General features: G+C 59.6%; 2 protein-coding genes across 2 annotated transcripts; one reads left to right on the top strand and one right to left on the bottom strand.

The window, feature by feature from the left end:
- Window positions 1-23: 23 nt before the first annotated feature.
- On the bottom strand, window positions 24-7,603 carry MTHFD2 (methylenetetrahydrofolate dehydrogenase (NADP+ dependent) 2, methenyltetrahydrofolate cyclohydrolase). The gene is made up of 8 exons (XM_086767968.1): window positions 7,468-7,603; window positions 4,789-4,973; window positions 3,820-3,942; window positions 3,220-3,372; window positions 3,020-3,127; window positions 2,648-2,740; window positions 1,416-1,541; window positions 24-898 (listed from the first exon to the last, which is right to left on the bottom strand). The coding sequence occupies exons 1-8, from the start codon at window positions 7,554-7,556 to the stop codon at window positions 759-761; spliced, it is 1,017 nt and encodes a 338-aa protein (XP_086624094.1). The 5' UTR covers window positions 7,557-7,603; the 3' UTR covers window positions 24-758.
- Window positions 7,604-8,617: 1,014 nt separating this feature from the next.
- LOC104483830 (MOB kinase activator 1A-like) lies at window positions 8,618-14,127 on the top strand. The gene is made up of 5 exons (XM_086767732.1): window positions 8,618-8,677; window positions 11,014-11,180; window positions 11,933-12,026; window positions 13,687-13,820; window positions 13,907-14,127. Exons 1-5 carry the CDS (start codon window positions 8,664-8,666, stop codon window positions 14,125-14,127), a joined length of 630 nt encoding a protein of 209 aa, XP_086623858.1. The 5' UTR covers window positions 8,618-8,663.
- The last annotated feature ends 551 nt before the right edge of the window (window positions 14,128-14,678 follow it).

Below are 14,678 nucleotides of genomic sequence, written 5' to 3'. Positions count from 1 at the left end.
ATAATTCTTGGCCACAGGTAGGGTGGTTTGTTTGTTTTTTTTTCCTTCTCATACTTTATTTAGGGTTAGCCTGCATTATTCACTAAGTACTTGCACGCCCAGGAAAGCTCTGTGTGCCTGACAGACACCACCAGCCCCAGCGCTGTTCTTTGGTTAGGAAAGGAAAAAAAAAAAAAGGCTTTATTTAAAAAAAGTCACCACCCAAAGAGCAAAAACCAGCTTAGCTGCACACTAGAACATGTTACAACAGATCTGCCACTGCCCAGGGCCCCACACAGGCTGGGAACAGATGCAGGGCTTTTTTTTTTTTTTTTTTTTTCTTCAAGTAACTTCTTCTACAGAAGAGCTTAACTCAAACAGAACATCCAGCATGGAATAGAAGACTACAGCACAAGCCAAACGCAAGCAGTCCAGGCAGACTGAGCGTTTCTGAGAACAGAACCATGAAGGCCATCGCTTTTGCGCTGTGGAGGCCTCCGCCTCCCACGAGATCCCAGGGAGCCGCACGCCCAGGATCCCGGCCGCTGCCTGCTCCCTGCCGGAGCAGCGCCGGCTCCCTGGAAGAGCTGGCGTAAACACAAAGCAGCTTTGCTAGCAGGAGTAGGCCAGGAGTGTAGACGCTTACGCCTCAGCTTCCCATAAATATCTAGATAGGAGATTCCACTTCCCATACAATAAATAAAAATATTGCATTTTCTATCGGCCTGTTTGGGAGTTCAGGTTGGAATGTAGTTTTCAGTGCTAAACAGAGTCCCACATTATGCAGTTAATGCTTCCAGCTCTTTGGGTTTCAGCAGCTTCTTAGCAGCAATGATGGTGTTCTTCATCAGCATGGCGACCGTCATGGGCCCCACTCCGCCAGGCACCGGGGTGATGTAGCTGGCTTTCTTCTTCACCCCTGCAGAAGGAAAGCTGGAGCTTAGCGTGCGAGTCGGAGCCGTCCGGCTCTGGTTGAAGCTGTGATCAGCCTGACATTGCGCAAATCCCTTCCAGGCTGACCCCTGGCCCTCTCTCTCTCTCTTCCAGGAGGTTCCAGTGCCTTTTGCCAGGCAGCCGGAGGCGCAGGGCTCAGCCCAACAGCCCGGCTGGGCACTGTGGCAGCTAAGCTGTGAGCAGGGCCAGGGAACAGCAAGCCAGAGGGTAAGTTCTGCGTGTTATTTTATCTAAAAGCAGGAGTACGAGCGATGAATCGGAGGAGAGGCAAAGCGACCCAACGGCTCAGGCTCAGGATGTGTCTCCTCTGCCTCGCAGCGCCCAGCTTTCTCAGGGCTGGCTGCGCCGTCACGCGTGGCAGCGAGAGAACAGAAGCAGCGCTCTGCATCTGCTGAGTCACACAATCCAGGACTTCCCCCTCCCCTGCTCAGCACCCCACACGTTTAATGCTCAAGGACCCAAGATGCAGAGCCCTTCCGTACCTTCAAAATCCACGTCCCCGACCAGCCTCGACTTGGCAGTGACGGGGTCCTGCACTCTCGTTATTCCCACGTCGATAACCGCGGCTCCTTCTTTGATCATATCGGCTGTGATCAGGTTGGGTATGCCTGCGGGAAGGCAACAGAGCCGCACACTGGTGATGGTGCTGAACAGCCCTCCTTTCCCCCCAAGCCCACATCTTCCGGTTATGTTTTGACCCACCTGAGCCTCACAAACCAGCTGGACTCAGCCTGAAGGGTCTTTTCCCACCTAAACCATCCTGTGAAATGCCACTCACCAGGGAACTGGAGCTGTTTACCAACAGCCTCAGTGCCAAGAACTGGAATCCACCCCACAGAGGTCCAGCAAAGCAGCTGGGGCCAAAGCACCCTCTCCCAGTTGAAAGTTAAAGCCCACATTTGAAGCCTGCGGCAGTGTTCGTTCGTGCAGCTCCAGCAACGGTTTTCACACCTGCACTAAGCCAGCAAGCTGGAGCAGCGTCCGAACTGCTGCGCCCCAGCTTGGCAGAGGCGCTGGCTTCACCCAGGGGCTGCAAAACCCCCAGCACGAGGAGCAGCAGCCTGGGGCTGAGCCACCCGTGCAGGGTGGGGGGGTGTTGGTCTGGTTCTGCCAGATAACACCGCCTTTTCTCTCCTCCCTCCCCTCAAGCTCACACCCAGCTTCTGCTGCCAGGCACCCCAAATCAGCTCGGCTCCTCTGCGGACGAGCGACCTCCCCACCGAGGGTACAGCCTGGGGAAGAGCGCACCTCTGAGCGATTCCTTGTGCTCTGAAGACGTCACCGTGGCTGTCCCTCGGCTTTTTGGCTGTCTCTAGGTAAGCAGGAGCTGCCTTGATTTTATTTTTTCCTCCTCCCATCGATACAGAGCTGTCTGCGTGTACAGCAGAGCCTCGCTGGCATACCAAGCCCTCCTGCCAGGTGTTATTTTACATTTCAAAGGCAGAGCTACAGTCAGCTCTGCCAGTAAGACCAAGTGTGTTGCTTCTAGGCTTAATCACAGGATTAACTGGCTGGCTCACCCTCACCTACAGCAGCTGCAGGCAGCCGTGAGGGCACCCAACTGCTGTCAGAGCTCCTTCAGCCAGGGAGGCCCCAGGACATTCGATATTGACCCGCCCGTCTCCTGCGAGCAGGGATTCCCATCAGCAACACCGCTCAAGCTGCGGCGCGGCCCCCTCCGCACGCCTTCCCTGCGCTGTCAGTCAGCTCTCACCTGCTGCCGCCACCACGATGTCGGCGCGGATTGTGTGCTGCTTCAGCTGCTCCTTGGGAGTGTAGCGGTGGGATATCGTGACTGTGGCATCACCTGCAAGAGCGGTTACACAGCTTTAATCCACACGCAAGCACTTGGATAAGTTTCCCCCTTCCCCCACGCATTTATCGGGAACATCAGCCTGATGACTAAACCCAGGGAAAAGCCTAAAGTCAGAAGTAACTCCTTCTCAGCCTTGACCACAGCCCACCTGGTGGGCCAGAGTCCCTGAGGGGCTCCAGGACTGGTTTAGGAGCTTAGAGAGGCCAGCGTGGCAGAGGGATTTCCTCCGAGCTGCCTGGCACGCAGGCTCCGAGGCCACCACGCTCCTACCTCCCGGGCGCTCGTGCCTGCCATCCGTATGCAGCAACATGGCGATGGGCATGCCCACGTTCTTCGACCTGCCAGCCACCACCACGTTCTTCCCCAGCGTGGGGATGCCTGCAGAGGACAGGATGGAGTCTTACGACAAACCCCCGGCTGGAGTTACACCAGAGAGCAGCCAGACGCCCCTAGCAGCAGCAGCAGCTTACCGGTCCTCTTGATGATCTCCCACACCCCCCACGGGGTGGCCGGCAGCATGGAGTACTGGTCGAGGCACATGCGCCCCACGTTTATCACATGAAACCCATCAACGTCTTTGTCTGGAGCCACAGCGTTGCAAATCTTGCGCTCATCAATGTGTTCTGGAGGAGAACAAAGAGCTTTAACCCCAGGGATCAGCCAAAAAACCCGCTCTTTGCGGTCAGCCCTGACCTGCTGCACCGGCCCCTTCAGAGGTGGGAAGCTGGAAGCCCCTCAAGACTTCCACCAAGCTCCAGGGCAGCAGCTCCCAGCAAAAGGGGACTGGAGCCACTTTGGGACTACAGAGTCACTAACAGCGAGGGTATTTTTAGGTGTCACAACCGAGTTCAAGCTTCTGGCTGGGGAAGCTGATACCCCCCCTGCCCCACAGGAACAGATGTCTGCGCCCCCCCAGCGACTCGACTCAGACAGGCAGCTGCGCAATGGAGTAGCTGCATCATGGCAGGGTGTCACCGGAGAGCCCCCGTGTCGCTCCCGCCCCTTCCGGCGCACAGAAACCCTCAAAGGCTTCGGCTAAAAGTGAAACAGGTGGAATTTTGGCCACTCACCGGGTAAAGGAAGCTGTACTAGCAGGCCGTCCACGTTGGCATCGTTATTGAGTTTGCTGATCAAATCCAGGAGCTCCTCTTCAGTAACAGAAGCCGGCCTGAGGATGGTTTCGCTGCTGATTCCTGCGCAACCATCGAAAGCGTTGCATCAGAGCACGCCACGTGCGCACAGGCGGGAGGGCGGCTTTCTTAACCTACACGGATCGGAGCTGCCCTGTTTCACTGCTCTACCAAATGTGACGGACACACGCCCACATCGCGCGCTTTGCGCGACAACGAGCGCCTTCCAGGCTGGAGACCTTCCCAAGCCTGGCAAGTTGCGGGTAAGGGCTGTTGGGATCCACCTAACGACCCGGGAGAGACCACTTGGAAGCAGGGAGGGCTCGGAGAGGCCCAGCCAAAGCGCACTCCGATGAAGATGCAACCACACCTCCTGTGGTCCCTCTTGACGCAGTAAGAGAGGAATGTTAGCTTAAAAATCTCAGCTCCAAAGGCGGCTTTGGCAGCACAGAACCCAAGGAGAAAATAAATCATTTATCACCCCCTAATTTCAGCACATTCTCTCCAGAAGCATACTTGGCTAAACACAGAGCAGGAGCTCAGCTTGCAAGATCGGGAGTCACAGGGCAGCAAGGCTGCTGAACAGTGATTGCAGCTCAGGCAGTTGAGGGGAAAAAGGCAAAGCAGAGCCCCGGCTGTGCTTTACGTGGCTCTGGGAAGACTGCAAATCCAAGCTGCAGAGCCTGACATTGCCCTGAAGGATTCGAACGGCACAACGCACACGTGAACGGGGTTTAACTGCAGCCCAGTACAACAGGGAAGGCAGCCAAGAGTCACAGCAAGTGCTGGAGCGAACGTGGAGTGCCACGCAGCCGAGGCGCGAAGCTGCATCCCAAAAATCTTCCCCCAGCTAAAGCAAGACAGAACAGTCGCTTGCTCCCCTTTTTCAGGAGGGGAGCCAAGACATACCGACGTCAGCAGCTGCTTTGGTTTTGTTCAGTACGTAGGAGTGACTCGCTGGATTTTCACCCACGAGAACAACGCTGAGGTGAGGTCTCTTGTTTCCAGCCGCTACCCACTGCTCAACCTCGTGGCGGGCTTCCTGCCTGATCTGCCGGGCCAGCTTCCTTCCGGAGATGACGACCGCATCGTTTCTGCAACAGAGACGGTGTTACCAAAGCAGTCAGCATCGCTGGGACCGTCAAATCCAAACTCTGTGCAACACAGAGCAGGAAAAACAGACGCCAGCTGTAAGCCAGGGTGGAAAAGGCTCCTTAACTCGAGCTCTGTGGAAGCTCCTGCACCTTCACTCCAAATCAAGTTCAGCAGCGCATTTCAGTCTTCGTTTTCAGCTTTACTGCCCAAAGGCAGGGTGGGACAGAACTGCCAGAGGGACCGACCTGCACAGCCTTAGGAAGCGTACGCGCTGTTCTTCTCCACAAGGCCAGGAGTCCACGCGTATGGCTGGCCTGGTGTGCCTTTCAAGCTAAGTCACTGTTAGCTTCCATTTTTAGAAAGCCAGTCACCCATTCCCTGCAGAGGCACGACAGCTTCACGACAGAGACCTTACACCAAGCAGAACAAGAAGACTTCTTCCACCCACCAGAGAGGTCTAGCGAGTAATTCTGGCTTGTGGGAGGCAGCACGGGAGGAGCAGGCCATGTTTCCGTACCGAGGGCCAGTCCCGGAGATCCTAGTCCCCTACAAACTCCTCAGCCAGCCCCTCGGCCCACCTAGCGCAGCACGCGCCTTGCGTGAGCCGATCTCATGCCCTCCCCTGCTCAAGCAGCCGCTGCCACCGCCGCAGCCAGTGGCTGTAAGAGCTGGGCTGGGGTACGCGCTTTCACCCCCTCTCACAGACGCCAGCGCCTAGCCGGAGCAGAAGGGACACGTGTCCGCTCCAACCACGTCAAAACGGCTCCTCGCGTACGTGTCCGGTCTAAATTGGTAACGGGAATATCCAGCCACCGCCGACGGCGTTCCCGGCTACCGGACACCCTGCAGTATACGGAAAGGCTGGCTTGGCCTGCAGCTAGCTGGGGGCCAGAGCTGCCAGTCTGCACTCACAGCAGCCTGTCCACTTGAAGATCATCCTCACTTGATCACTTGAGAGGACGATCTTCAAGTGATCTTCTTGAGGACGATCACTTGAAGATTGTCCTCATCACCTTCCCTTCACCACAGCATTTAAGCCTGGCCGTGCTGCAAGGCTCGTGACGAACACCGTACTCACTCGCCCAGTTTTTCCTGCCTCCGAGCCAGAGCAGGCAGAGATGCTCCCCGCAGCGCTACCGTCCCTTACGGCGACTTCCCGAAGCGCAAGGACCAGCCGGTTTCTGAAGCAATCACCAAGCAACGTGCATCACAGCTCCGCGAGTTACTCGGCTCGCCGCAGGAATCTGGGAGACGGCCGACTCACAGGAGAAAGCCCGACAGCACCGGGCGCTGTTTCCAACCCTCCCTGCACTGCACCATCCAAGCAGAGCGAGCTGAATTGCTGCAGATTCTCCTCAAAAAAAAATCCCTCAGCTGCCTGACGCGCAGCCCTTCTCCTACCGGGATCCTGCCTGGAGTCCTACAGGGCTGCTTTCTGACCTCTCCTCGGTACAATCCCGATCCTGGAGCTCCGGGGACGGCTGCCACCGGGGAGAACCGCTCCAGACCTGCACAGGACAGCCAGGTAGGAAAGCCTTCTGCCTCAGTACCGAAAGATGCATAGGATCTTTTGTGCTTTCTTAATCCCAGCCCTACTCAAATATGTAGTTTTCCTCATTTACTGGGAATTAAGTGATATTTAATCCTTAACAGTAATTGCCCCAGTCAAACCTATGTAACAACAACCAGTAAAAACCCATCCCAGACCAGTTCAGCCCCTTAAATCTTATCTTCAGCACTAAACCTGTGCTAAACTGCCCTACACCGACTTTGATGCAAAAGGAATTATTACAAGTGCCTGGCAAGCTGGGGAAAGGAGAATTTATGAAACTGGAGACACCTCATGCCAGGAACCTACCCAAATCTTCCCCTTACGTAAGCCTGCGGCTGGGGTGCCCAGCATGGGCTCCCAGGGGACGGGGAGAAGCATCAGCTCCCCTGTGAGCGCCAGGAAAGGCAAAATAAGAGCTCAGAGCCCTGCTTAGAGCAGGGAAGAGCAGTGAAACCAAAGCACCCGAGCGGCAGCGGCTTCCTCAAGGGCTGTTTTGCCGCATTAGAGCCAAATCCACGGCGGGGTCGTGCAGAACTGGAAGGGGCAAATCAGCTGCTGCACGTGCGGGATGCTCGGGCTCTCTGGTTCTTCTCACACCGCTCGGGCCCCCAGAGGCCGGGGGGGGAGGGAGGGGTGTGGGAAGGGCCCGGCGGAGCCAGTGCCCCCCAGCCCCGGGGAGAAAAGGAGCGGGGGCAGCCCGGCACCCGCCATGCAAGGCGGGAGGGGGATTTCATCAGCCTGCACCACCCCGGGGCGGCCGCTGGGGGCCCGGCCTCATTCATTCCCGGTACCGGCGGGGCCGGGCCTACCCCGGCGCGGTGGGCGAGGAGGGGGCCAGGCCGCCCCCCTCCCCGGCCCACCCCGCGCCGGAACGGGGCGGAGGAGACGGGCGGGCCCCTTCCCCCCGACATAAAACCCCCGTGGGTCAGCCCGGGCCCTACCTGGTCCCGCTGAGGTGGAGGAGGCGGCGGCCGCGGGGTCGCAGCGCGGCGTGGCCGAGGACGCGAAGCGGGCAGAGCGCGGTTGCCATGGCAGCGGCGGGGCGACGGCGGGCGGCGAGGAACAAACGGGGACAGCGTTACCCTCCGCGACGCCCGCCGCCGCCCGCCGCTTTATATAGCGCCGAGGGGCCGGCCCCGCCCCTCCTGGCGGCCGGCGGGAGCCAATGGCCACGGCGAGCGGCGCGGAGGGGAGAGTTGAGTGGCGGCGGAGAGACAGAGGGAGGGACGGAAAGAGAAGAAGGCTGTGTGATTGGTGAAGGCGGGCGGGGGGGCTTCTGCTCCCTAATTGGGCACGGCGGCGCTGATTGGCTGGACCCGGAGAGGGGCAAGAGCGGCTGCAAGAGGGGCTGCGGGTTGCGTAAGACGAGGGGCGGGGCAGGGGGCGGGGCCAGGGCCGGGCCTGGGGGGTTAGGGCTGGGGTCGGGATTAGGGTGCGATTAGGGTTGAGAGGGAGAATGGGGCTGGGATTGGGGTTAGACCTGGGACTGGGACTGGAGTCAAGACTAAATCTGGGATTGGGGTTAGGCCTGGGGTTGGGATTAGAGCAAGGGCTAGGGTTGGGATTAGGGCTATGCCTGGGGTTGGGATTAGGGCCCGTGAGGAGGGGGCTTGGGGAGTCCCCAGGCCCATGAGGAGGGGGCTCTGGGGGTCCTCAGGCCCATGGAAGGTTCCCTAAGTCCCTGTGGAAGGGACTTTGGGGGTCCCCAGACCCATGGGGAGTGGGCTCTGGGGTCCCCAGGCCCATGGGGGTGCCCAGGCCCATGGGGAGGGGGCTCTGGGGTCCCCAGGCCCATGGGGGTGCCCAGGCCCATGGGGAGGGGGCTCTGGGGTCCCCAGGCCCACCGAGGGGCCGAGGCCGGCCCTGCCTCACATGACGCTCGGCCCGGTGGCTGTTGCCATGGTGATGCCGCTGCGCGAGGCCCCGCCCCCTCCACATCGAGACCACGCCCCCTTCCCAACCGAGACCACGCCTCCCTACGGCGAAGCCCCTCCCTCCCCACGAACTCTCGCGAGAGCTGGCGGCGGGCGGGGCGGCGCGGGGCGGGCGCCGGGGCCGCGCGGGAGGAGCCGCGGCCGTCACCGCCAGCGCGTTCGCCCTCAGCCCGGCCCCGGCCCCGGCCCCGGCCCCGCTCGCCATGAGCTTCCTCTTGTGAGTGCGGGGGCCCGGGGGCGGCTGTGCGGGGGAGGGAGGCCCTCGGGGGGCGGTGAGAGGATTTTGGGGAGGGCAGTACCTGGGCTCGGCCTGCGGGAGGTAGTGGGGAGGGGGAAGCGGTTGGGGAGGCCTTGGGGGCTGGGTCCGTGAGGGGTTTTGGGGGGCAGGAAGGATTTTGGGTGGGTTCGTGGGACCAGGAAGTGCTGAGGGAGGCCTTGGTGGGGGCTGGGAGCCTGGGGAAGGTGAGGTGGGGTCCTGAGGGACATCCTGAGTCTCGAGGAAGGTTTGGGGGTCGGGCTGGGTCTGTGAGGGGTTTGGGGGGGCAGGAAGGATTTTAGGGTTCCTGGCTCCGGGAAGTGCTGAGGGAGGCCCTGGTGGGGGCTGGGAGCATTGGGAAGGTGAGGTGGGGTCCTGAGGGACATCCTGGGTCTTGAGGAAGGTTTGGGGCGCGGAGGCCCCGGCGGTGCCCGGGAGGTGGAGGAGGGCCTTGCGGCGAGGCGCCGGGCGAGCTCTCAAGGGAAGCTTCGGGGGGAAGCCCCGGGTGGCTTTGGCAGAGGGCTGGGGGGCTGGCGGGGGGCTCGAGGAGGGCTTTGTGGGGCGGCTGCGTGTGGGGGGGGGGGGTTTCGAAAAGAGTCGCTGGGGATGGACGAGGAGGGGCTGAGGAAGGCTTTGGGAAGGACGCGGGGAGGAGTGCAGTGCTGTGGAGGAAGCCCTGGGGCACAGTGGGGTTTTTTTGGGGGATGGGGCAGTCAACGGCGGGGCGAGAGAGGGCCCCAGGCTGGGGTGTGGCAAGGGGGTGGCCCTGGAGAGCGGGCACCCCGGGGAGTGCCGTGGAGGGGGGTTTTGGGGGTGCCTCAGGGGATGGGAAGCCTTTTGGGGGGCAGAGTTTGGAGAGCAGTTGTATTGTGAGGATTAATCCGTCCCCGGCGGGGAGAATTTCAGGGCTTGGTCTCCCAGGGGAACTGGGGGAGGTGCCGAGGGGGGTGACGGCATCTGCAGGGATGCTCTGCCCAGTGGGAGGCCCTGGGAGTTGGGAGGGGGCTTTGGGGTGTGGGGTGAGATGGAAAAGAGGAGGCCCTTGCCCTGCGGGTGCGGGGCTTCCACCCGGGTGGGTTTCGGGGGGTGAGGGGGTGCGGTGCCAAGGGTGTGGGCTCTCGGTGCTGGCTCCTGTTTGTGTGAGGGGCTGCCCTCCTGCGGGGTGGGGCGGGCCCGGCTGCAGGGGGAGCGCCGTCAGTTTGGTAAACCTGCAGCCACGCGGTGTTAAAAAAAACTAACAAAAACCCCGTAACGAGCTCCAAGGGGTGGGCTGTTGCCTGCCTGTGTCGTAGGCACGAAGGCTGTAAAGCGTGAGGGGGGCTCCCGGCTCGTGCGGCCTGGCGGGTGCTGCGGAGGAGGCCTGGAGGCGTTTTGTGGTGTAAGGAGGGGCTGGCAACGCGCCGGGTTTGCTTTTGGGACCCTCCGCCGCGGGTCAGCGACGCACCGGGCCTGCGTTTGGGCTGCAGCAGGAGGCGGCGGTTCGGTTTAAGAGCCAGCTGGATCTAAAGGTCTTTTATTTCCACACCGAAACGCTGCCCAGAGCCCTAAGGTTGCCCAGGAAGCCGCTGCCGCCGCAAGGCGCGTGCGGTTGCGCGCAATGGGGGCAGGATGGCGGCGATGCCGAGCGGCACGTGCTGGAGAAGCCCGTTTCCCCCGCACCGCGCTTTCGCCCTGGCCTTCTGCCGTTCGCTTGGAAGCAGAGAGCTGGCGGGGCGCGAAAGTGAAGGTTTTGCGGTTGAGAGCTGCCAAAATTCATCCAGTTCGCGGCAGCGCTGGCTGCCCGGGGACAGGCTGCCGTACTGCCGGGCCCTGCCGGAGGGACGGAGGCAGTTCTGCGAGGAGTGAGGTTACGATGACAGCTCGCGTTTCGGGGCTGGAGACGATGAAGTTGCTATTTTGAGCGAGCTGTTTCCGACGCTGCGATCGAGCACGGAGCGTCCAACGTTTGCCGCTGTGGAACTGACCTGGCGGCAGTCGCTTCGTTCCGCGGCGCAGCGACGTGGGCTTTGTTTTCCGCAATCGAAAGCGACTGTTGCCTGAGGAGGTTTTGGTTTGTGATTTTTTCAAAAGGGGTAAGTGAAACAGGGAAGCGTGTGGGTGGGTTTTTTTGTTTGTTTTCTTTTTTTTTTTGCGTCGCTGTCAGAAACGCTTCGGCTTGCACGTAGAATCGATTCGCCCCGACAGCAGGGGAAACGGGGAAGGGCCGGTGTCCCCCTCCCCGGTTGAAAGCGCAGGAAATATTTCTGGGAAGGGAACGCTGCGGAAGGACTAAGCGGCAATGTTTTCTCTCTCGTCAGTGGGAATCGATCCTCGAAAACCTTCAAACCCAAGAAGAACATTCCCGAAGGCTCCCACCAGTATGAACTCCTGAAGCACGCGGAAGCGACTCTGGGGAGTGGGAACCTTAGGCAAGCGGTGACGTTGCCGGACGGAGAGGACCTTAACGAGTGGATCGCCGTTAACAGTAAGTCCTGCGAAAGAGGGACCCGCCCCGGCAGGAAAACCAAAAACCTCTGGTTTTTATCCTTAAAAGAACCTGGCAATGTCCCCAGTGAAATCGGTACCCAAGGCACGCTCCGCTGAGGTGACGGAGCTGGGATCAAAGCAAGCGGTGCGACGTGACGGGTCCCGCCTTGAAGCGGCATTGCGCTCCAGGAGCGTGCAAAAAGGAGGAACAACGGGCGCCGTTGTGGCTTTGGGGTGGGGTTTTGTTTGACGACTCGCAAAGGTGAGCGGGTTTGTGAACGGCTGTTTTTGTGCTTGAGACTAAGCCTTGAGAATTGACATCTGGAGTGACAAAGTCGGCGCTGGCAGCGGCAACGGCGAATAGTCCGGGCAAAAAGCAGAGCCGTGTTCTCCGCTGAACTCTAGATTTGGGGAGTTTTTCTGTTTCCTACTTTCATTTTGTTATTGCTGCGTGCCTAGTCGAAAAAGCCAATACTACAAATTCATTTTGCCTTTAGCTTTTCTCTCCCTGGCCTTGAACTTGGTTTCTTTAGAGGAGAAGAAGTCGTTCTGAGCAACTGAAATTCCTCGACAGTGCAGCGTCTCAAAGCCATCAGCCGCGCGATGTCGCGCGGGAGGGAGACGTCTGATTTTGCCGAGCCCTTTGTGACAGGGAGCCTCGGGGGCCGCGTCAACTGAACGAGAGCGAACTGACGCTCCGGTGCGCTTCGCGGCGGCGCTTTGAGTAAACTTGACGCGTTTCCTTTCCAGCGGTGGACTTCTTCAACCAAATCAACATGCTGTACGGGACCATTACGGAGTTCTGCACGGAGGCGAGCTGCCCGGTCATGTCTGCGGGACCCAGGTGAGACGCTTGCCGCGGTCTGCGGCCACCGCCGCCGCATGGGGAAGCGGGTGGGCGCGCAGCTTGCTCGAGCGTGCCTGGAAAGTGGCTAAAGAGAGGATGGGACGCATCCAGATTGGCTTGAGGCGTGGCATTGCGCTCCCCTGGTGTCGTTTAGGCACTCGTGAAGCCACGCTGTCTAGGGAAAGGGCGTGTGTGTATCTTTTTTTTCTTTCTTTTTTTTTTTTTCCTTCTCTTCTTCCCCCCAGCCCCATCAGTCAGGTCTCTGTGTTGTCGCAATAGTTTGTTTTAAAGAAAGTTTTAAGGAAAAGGAGAGCTTTAACTTGACTGGAAGCATCAGGTCTCACTGTCAGTCTTGGAGTAACCTCTCGAGGCAGCCTGGTGCTCCGAGAGGCCGTAGCGTGGTTTTTCTGAGCAGGAGCAATTCGCCAGCGCGGGGCAGGACGCGAGGCAGGCGACCGCTCGGGTCGGGTTACTGTATGGCAGGGCGCGATGGCTGCACGCGGGCAGCCCGACGCTGCCAGCGTTGCGGAGAATTAAAGCTGGGAAGGGAACCTGACGCTTACAGAGACAGGTAGGCATAGCAGGGAACGGGCGAGCGTTTTCCGGGCCCCTACGCCGCAGCGAGCCCGGTATCCGCTGCCCCGCTGAATCAGCCCGACCTGAGGCACGCTTACTGCGTCCCTGGATGCACACTGACACCCGCGACGCAGGCGGGAATTGCGGGTGGTGGTCTGCAGGAGAAGGTCAGAACACCGTGGAACCGGGGCGGGAAACAGCAGAAAAGCATTCGGGGTGCCTCGTGGTTTTTAAGAGGCGTGGAGAAGACCGTTACGCCTTGGTTCCCGCTTGCGTCGAGGTGGAGCTACGGCGGGGTATCTTGCTTCTGTGGTCGCTCGCTGGTTTTCGGGGCAGCAGCGTGGAACCTGGCCGCTGGCAGCCTCGGAGGGTGCCGCGTAACGCCCTGCCCCGCTTCGCTACCCAGCAGTATCTAGAGTGCGAGTTCCTGTTTCTAAGTTTAGGGGCACTTCCGGTAACGACTTCCTATTTAAATGGCACCGCTTGTTTTCGCTTCTCGTTGGTGAAGAGGCGACAGTCAAAACGCGGGGGGGTTTCCCCCTCGCTGCTTTTGAAGGAATCTGCCGAAGATCTCAAGAGAAAGCGGGCTGCGTCGCGTTACAGCCGACGTCTGCTCCGGTTCGGAGGAGCCGCGGGAGCGACAAGCGCGCGTGTCGGGGGAACGGCCACTCGCGGAAGTCGGCCGCCTCGCGTGTGCTGGCGTGTGAGGGGAGAGGGAGCCCCCAAATCCGGGAGGGCGCCGGAAAGCCACGGTGGAATTATAGTTTGGGGGGGGGCGATGGCCCTGATGGCGCTGCTTTGGCCAGTTTTTGTCTGGCTTTAAGGAGATGTTGACGCGTGAGGAGGCTGTCGCAAAGCTGAAGTGCCGAGGGTCAAACCCCGAGGGCGATTGCCGTGACTCTGCAGACGGTCGGGAAGGCGAAGCGCTGCTCTCGTCGCTTCCGAGGAGCGCGGGCGTTGCAGCGTCATGCCTCGCTGAGATAAGGAGGAAGCCACGGAGCCCCAAAAGTGCAATTTTTTTTTTTTTTTTTTTTCCTCTGGGAGCAAAGCATTTATTTATTTTCCTTCCCTCTCCCTGCAGGTATGAGTACCACTGGGCGGACGGCACCAACATAAAGAAGCCGATCAAGTGCTCGGCTCCCAAGTACATCGATTACTTGATGACATGGGTGCAGGAGCAGCTGGATGACGAGACGCTCTTCCCTTCCAAGATCGGTAAGCGCGGCCGCATGACGCTACGGGACCGAGACCCCGCCGCAACGCCGCCCTTTGGCACCTCTGACCGCCTTGGTGCGTTTCAGGTATCCCTTTTCCCAGGAACTTCCTGTCGGTGGCCAGGACGATCGTGAAGCGGCTGTTCCGCGTGTACGCCCACATCTACCACCAGCACTTTGACTCCGTCATGCAGCTGCAGGAGGAGGCCCACCTCAACACCTCCTTCAAGCACTTTATCTTCTTTGTGCAGGTGAGTCGCCAATCGGCGGCCACGCGCCGGGGTTTCGCCGTCCCGGTTCGCTTCTGAGGGCGGCTGGATTGTACGCTCCTCCTGGCTCGGAAGATCTACCGCTGTGGCGCGCGCTGGAAGATACGCTCGGCTCCCGCCCTCCCTACCACGCGAAGTGTGCGGCTGGGGGGGGGTGTCGAGGTTTGGGGTTTTTTTTGGGTTTTTTTTGTGGTTTTTTTTTTTTTAATGCAGGAAGCGTGCCCAAGTTGGCTGCAAGTGCTTGACTTTGCCCCTCAGGTTTTAGTTATCAGCCTGCAGCAAAAGAAACCAGGAGAGGAGAAATCGGGGGTTTCGGAGCTCAAGAATCAACTCGGAAACAGCAGCAGCACTTTTTTTTTTTTTTTTTTTTTTTTTCTCGAGGAGCATGGTACTTCTCAGCAACACGACAGGAAAAGTTTGGTTGTTTTTTTTGTCTTGAAAAGCTGGAATCTCTCTGCAGAGAGAGGCGGCTGCTGCAGTAATGCCTGCTGGGGTTTCTCTCAGGAGCTGGCGTGCGCTGCCAAGGAGTTTCCAGCGGCTCTGAGAGAGGCGCCTTCAGTTTTTGTATTTTTTATTTTTTTTTTTTTCCA

This window comes from Chlamydotis macqueenii, chromosome 27 (genome assembly GCF_036417535.1).
Source record: "Chlamydotis macqueenii isolate bChlMac1 chromosome 27, bChlMac1.mat, whole genome shotgun sequence".
In the NCBI taxonomy this organism is placed as follows: domain Eukaryota; kingdom Metazoa; phylum Chordata; class Aves; order Otidiformes; family Otididae; genus Chlamydotis; species Chlamydotis macqueenii.
The sequence above is the reverse complement of the archived record's forward strand: the minus strand, read 5'-3'. Positions and strand labels throughout refer to the sequence as shown.